The sequence below is a fragment of the Hylobates moloch genome, unplaced genomic scaffold, assembly GCF_009828535.3.
Source record: "Hylobates moloch isolate HMO894 unplaced genomic scaffold, HMol_V3 SCAFFOLD_9, whole genome shotgun sequence".
NCBI classification, from domain to species: domain Eukaryota; kingdom Metazoa; phylum Chordata; class Mammalia; order Primates; family Hylobatidae; genus Hylobates; species Hylobates moloch.
Window position 1 is genome coordinate 45,181,096 of NW_026652284.1, and position 6,037 is coordinate 45,187,132.

Below are 6,037 nucleotides of genomic sequence, written 5' to 3' on the forward strand. Positions count from 1 at the left end.
AGTGCTGCACTAAGACATTGTAGTTTCCGGTATCTTGAACCAACCTGGAGAAAATATCAGTGGTGAGGGTTCAGTGTTTGTATGTGGAGGATGGTGCAAACTGAATTATTCCCATAAAGCTGCTTGATAATTCCAGAGAAAGCACACAGCCACCTTCTCATTAGAAGGAGGATAGGGATAGGTGTTACGGTGAAAAACTGAGATGCTGCTGGATCCCAGGCCAGAGAACCTAAAGAAATACTCTCTCCATTAGGAGCCCACCCTGTGGAGGAACTTGAGCCTCCTCCAGATGGGGACTGGGTAGGAACATCAGTGCCATTTTCCTTAAGATGAATATTGTGGACCCAGAAGGAAGCACCTTGTAAGCAGGAAAAATAAATTTGTGCTGAAATAATGGATGTAAAATACTTCTCCCTGTCCACTATTGTCAAAACAAATCAAGGAGGAATAGGGGGAGGAAGGGAATGTTGAACATTTATTATGTGACAGGCACAGTATTAAAAACAAAATGAAATGGGACATTTTAAAATGTTAGGCTGAGATGATGTCTTTTGGTTCATTGCACCCCTTTCCATTTTATCTGAATTCCTTTGGCTTGTACGTGCTTTTCCTAATATCAGTACAAATTCAAGCTGATATCTTCTGCAGCGTGATTCAAACTAAAGATACAATAATCTACTGATATGAATAATAAGTAAATTGTTTCATTGTAATATTATCTCTTAGCTGCTTGTATAAGTAATTTACAAGTTTATCTGTAATTTATCAGACCCACCTGGTAGCTTTAATAGAGATGTAGTCAGTATTCTCATAGGGGAAAAAACACTCTTTTCCTTATTGCTCCGGATGTCTCAAAGGCATGCACATTCTATACTGGCATCAAGTCTGGCTATCTTAGCTCATAAAAGAGCTGGATTCTTACCTCCTAATGTAATTCTAAAGTAACAAAATTAGACATGGGTAGAAATGCAATGTATCCTTTATGTGTATTTGTCTCCAAAATAAAACAGTAAAAACTTGAGACAGATTTAATATTTTGTCTCAAAAATCACTAGCTGGTACCTGTGGTCACTTCATCTGAATCTACTTGAGGAAACAGGGGTCTACGTACTTGGTGATGTCATGGGGGTATCCAGGCACTTGGTGATCTCACAGAGGGGATTTATGCATTTGGTGATGTCATAGCTGGTGGTGGGGGGAGGTCTGTGCACTTGGTGATGATATAGAGTCGTTCAACCTAGGCAGAAGTTTTACATTCTGTCGTTCACTTTAAAACTATAATGGTCTGTAATGGACCCCAAAGCTCTATTTCTAATTTTGCCACCAGGGCCCACATCCCTGTACTTTAAAATGAGAAAGGGTTTAAGGATACCAAATGTTTTGGTAATTTAAAACCACCAAAAAAAAAAAATAGAAGGAATAAGACCTAGTATTTGATAGCACAACAGAGTGACTATAGCCAATATTAATTTAATTGTACATTTTAAAATAACTAAGAGTATAATTGGATTGTAACACAAAGGATAAATGCTGGAGGGAATGAATACCCCATTTTACATAATGTGATTATTACACATTGCATATCTGTATCAAAACATCTCATGTACCCCATAAATATATACCCCTAGTATGTACCCATAAAAATTAAAATAAGGAATTAAAAAAATCACTAGCTGCTACCTGCAGTCACTTGATCTGCGTGCTTGATGAGAGGAGTTGGCTTGATGCTTCTACCCAAAAAAAATTATTTGTGAACACCAATCCCTCCATCCATGTAAATGCATGAACATATTACCTTAACAATTTTAGCTCTTACTGCTTTTCCACCTGCACCTGAGTAGTTAAAGATGTAATTTACAGGACTTTAGGTATTTCCCCTAAGAACTCTTTCTCTTTTCTGTACGTATCTTAATATCGTTAAGAGATGGCAGCCAAGGGTACAGCTGAGTCTTCTTGGGCTATGATGAAAATGCCAAGTGTAATCTGAGCATGGCCCTGAACTTGGGCTGGTAGCCCTTCTGCCCACTTTGTCTACTGGGAACTCTTGGGACACCCTGCAGAAGGAGCTCAGGCTGGAAGCAGAAACAACCCATCTGAGCTAAGAGAAAGAATTTAACCTTTTTAAAGGAAGCCTGATATGCCTGATAGAATAAACTTACCTTTCCTCACTGAAACTGTCTATCCTTCACATTCCAGGAATCCTTTCTGAAAAATGTATTCCATGTCTTTTTTCAAGAGAATCCAGCCAATCATTTCAGCTCAGACATCTCTCCCATGTAAATGCTGAAGCTATCCTCCAAGCCTTTCCTTTTTCTATAGCACTTGCTGCTAAGGATAATTATATGGTTTCTCACCAACAGAATGTAAATTCTCCCAGTGCCCATGAATACATCCTGGTCCAGAGGAAAACAGGTGAGAAATATGTCAAAATAATTTGTAATACAAGCCTTCACATGCATGTCAGGGGAAGGCCTGGTGCCTCCTTTTCTCACAAAATGGGAAAAATAGCACCTAAACCTGCAGGTTTGTTGAGGCTCAAACTGTTTAGAATGGCATTGAACAAACATCTGGCACAGGAAATGCCCATTATAAGTCACCTGTTTCCATTTACGTCTCAATCTCAAATGTGGTGAGACGTGCCACAGTAATTAGTATGGCAGATTACAGGGGCTGATCCCCATCTTTTACTCACAACCCTGTAACTGTTTCTTCTTGATAAAGTAATGATGGTGATAGATAGGGACACTACACATAAACCATTCATGGATTCTCCCCTAAGTCTGTGCAATCGTCCGTGTATGTATTAAATCTAAAAGCAAAAAAAACTAATCAAATAAAATGCTAAAGTGTATTAAAAGTTGGCATAATGCAAATTTTATTTTGATTAGTTTCTGTGACTAGGAATTATCCTAAACCCAGCAACGCTTGCCACTTCCCAAGGTGTAAAAATGTGAAGATTAAGGTAAACTGAATGTCGAGGAGTGTAAAGCGATGGCAGAACACAGATAAAAACATCCGAAAAGCCTCTGTGGGCAGGTCAAGCTTATGATTCAACAGTTAGAAAACCAAAATTACTTGGACATCCCCTTCTACTTAAAGTGATATACTGGAATTGAAAATATTAACCGTCAGTTTTAGAAACTAAGATTACTTGAAATGAAGTAGGCTCATTCCAGAATGCTTTTCTTTTTTCCTTCCCGAAACAATTACATCAAACTTAAATATTCTAATGTTTATTTTTAGATATACTCCTTAAAGGCATTTATGTTCACCCTTTTCAAAAGGATGAGAAATTTACATTAACTAATAAACTTAACATTGATCTTAAAATCTGGTTTTTGATAAGACTAGTGTGACAGAGGTACTAGTAGAGCAAAAAAGCAGGATTCCAGTTTTATTTTCTAGAAGATTGAAAAAACACACCCGGGACAACATTTCTTTGATCAATAAACTTTCAGGAAATGGAGGAAGCTGTTTTGGGACACATTCAAAGCTAGTTAACTTGAACTTGGAAATAGGGTTTTGACAATGCAACTATGGGAAACAAATCTCTGAACAAATTTTAAATGAAACCTCACCCCCCCCCCAAACTGTTCAAGTGGCAGACAAAATAAATTACCATAAATTATATGCCAAGACACCTTTTAAAAAACAACAGGAACAACAAAAACCCAGGAGTCTGAGGATTTCCTTAGCTCCTCCAGGAAGTGTGTAACACTGCTTCTGGCCTGCAGGCTGGGGCGGATCGGGGACCTGTCACACGTCAGGATAGTTGCAGTAATACACCGCGGAGCTGGCGTCGGACACCACCGAGGAAATGGCCCCGTGGCTGTCGGGGAGATTCACACCGGAGTCATGCCCCTGGTAGGGGAGGCCCATCTCAGGCTTGCACACGAAGTGCAGATACTGTTCAAATTCCGTGCGGTCCACCTCCCCGAGGAGCTCGGCGGGCGGATTGGGGTCCGTGCCGTCCCGGCAGGGGAGTGCCTCCGGAGGGGGCGACGGCTGTCCGGGGCCCGGGGGGTGGTGCTGGTGCTGGTGTTGCGGCTGCATCTGGAAGCCGCGCCCGCCGCCCGCCCCGGGCGAGCCCATCGCGCCGTAGTACATGTGAAGGGCGCTGGGTGGCGCCAGGAGGCCCGGAATCGAGGGACCCGCGGGCTCTGGGCCGAGTCGGGGGTGCATGGGGCCGGCCGGAGGCTCCGGGGGGCCAGCGTAGTCCGAGACCTGCGCGTAGCTGTAGGTGCCGGACGCCGGGCAGTCCCCGGGCATCGGGGCGGCGAAGAAAGCCGGGTCGGGGTCCACGCCGTCCAGCGGGGACGTGTCGGGCGTGGGCAACGGGTAGCCGTCGAGCGGAGGCGCGCCCAGACTCTGGCAGTCGCGGTAGTGGCCGCTCATGTGCGGAGGCAGCAGCGGCGGGCCGGCGGGGAAGCCCTGCTCGGGGAACTGGAGGCCCAGGCCGTCTATGGCCACGCGGCCGCCTTCGGGGCCCAGCGCGGCCGCCTGCGGCTCAGCCAGGCCGTGCAGGAAGCCGCCCTCCACCCGCTTCAGCCGCTTCACCTGCTTGCGCCGCCGCGGCCGGTACTTGTAGTTGGGGTGGTCCTGCATGTGTTGCACGCGCAGCCGCTCGGCCTCCTCCACGAAGGGCCGCTTCTCCGCCAGCGTCAGCGCCTTCCACGACTTGCCTGCACAGTGGAAGGAAGAGGGAGAGGGGCGCAGGGCTTATCGGCTGCGCTCCCGCTCCAGGCCCCGCCTGGCCCCACCCGGACTCACCTCTCCCCTCAGACGTTGAATTGCGCAACCGGGGTGAAGTTAAAGAGGAAGGTCTGGGACTCCTGAGTCCGAGCCCTTGGGGAACACCTGTCCTCTAAAGGCACCCCTTTCTTTTGGTCTCCTAGAAGCGGCTTTCCACTCACCCATCACCCGGTCGTTCGAAAAACAGAAAAGGACACCTAGCTAGGGAAGGGGTCGAGGGATGGACACAACCGGCCCAGTTCAGGGCCAAGGGTGCTCTCGCGCCGCCCGGAGGTGCCGGGAAGTCGCCTTCCCAGAGCCGTTGGACCCGCGCCCCCGGCCACCTGGGGAATCCGGGAGCCAGAGAGCAAGGCGGAAACCTGCTTTGGAGGGTCAGAGAGCGGGAAACCGGAAGGGAACCCAGAGCGTTAAGAAAGGACGTGGCCGCTACACACCCCTGGTCTTGGGCGTCAGGCTCGCAAAGAACCCTGTTTGGGGCGAAAGAAATCGGCCTAGCGATTCGCGCCAGCGCGCCCGGCCGCCTGGGTCTCCGACTCGGACTCACCCAGCATCTTGCTCAGCTCAGCATTGTGCAGGTCTGGATTCTGCTGCGCCAGCCGCTTGCGCTCGTCCTTAGCCCACACCATGAAAGCGTTCATCGGCCGCCGGATACGGGACTCGCCCTTGGCTCGGCCCGCGGCCCCGGCCGGCGCTCCGCTGCTCGCCGGCGCCTCGCCCTTCACCTTCATGTCCCCGATGGGGCTCAGCGACTCGGCCCAGGGGCAGGGGCCCAGCCCGGCCATCACCGCGGGCAGCGCGCTCCGGGTCTGGCTCTGGTCGTCACTGGCGTATCCCGCATCCGGGCTGCTCATGGCGCTCCAGGCCTGCCCCGCTCCCCTCAACCCTCCGCCGGACGCGCCGCCTCCCCCGACCCGGGGGAGGGGGTGGGGAGTGAGGCACTGAGATGCCCCGAGGGCTGCGCGGGTCTCCCGGCCCGAAGCCGCCGCCCGTGTTCTGGCCTGTCGCGGTCTACAGCGTACCCAGGGCCCCCAGCCGGCCTAGTGACACTGCGGGCGCCCCTGGGCCGCGGGGCCTTTTCTGCACAGATGTGGCCAATGGAGCGGCGAGGGCGGTCCGGTCCCGCGTCGTTAGGCCCACGCCCAGGCCATGTTCCGAGTCCCAAGTCCCAGTCCAACCCCACGCCCGCCCCTTGCCCCTCCCCCGGCCCCGCGCCCAGGGCTACACCTGCCCCCAGGAAAACTAGCCGGAGCTGGGCTCTAGCGCCGCGTCCTCTCCCACCCGGGTT

General features: G+C 50.2%; 1 protein-coding gene across 1 annotated transcript; it reads right to left on the bottom strand.

Annotated features, from left to right (window-relative positions):
* Positions 1–2,847: 2,847 nt before the first annotated feature.
* Positions 2,848–5,802, bottom strand: SOX17 (SRY-box transcription factor 17). The gene is made up of 2 exons (XM_032759764.2): positions 5,297–5,802; positions 2,848–4,682 (listed from the first exon to the last, which is right to left on the bottom strand). Exons 1-2 carry the CDS (start codon positions 5,601–5,603, stop codon positions 3,757–3,759), a joined length of 1,233 nt encoding a protein of 410 aa, XP_032615655.1. The 5' UTR covers positions 5,604–5,802; the 3' UTR covers positions 2,848–3,756.
* Between the last annotated feature and the right edge of the window lie 235 nt (positions 5,803–6,037).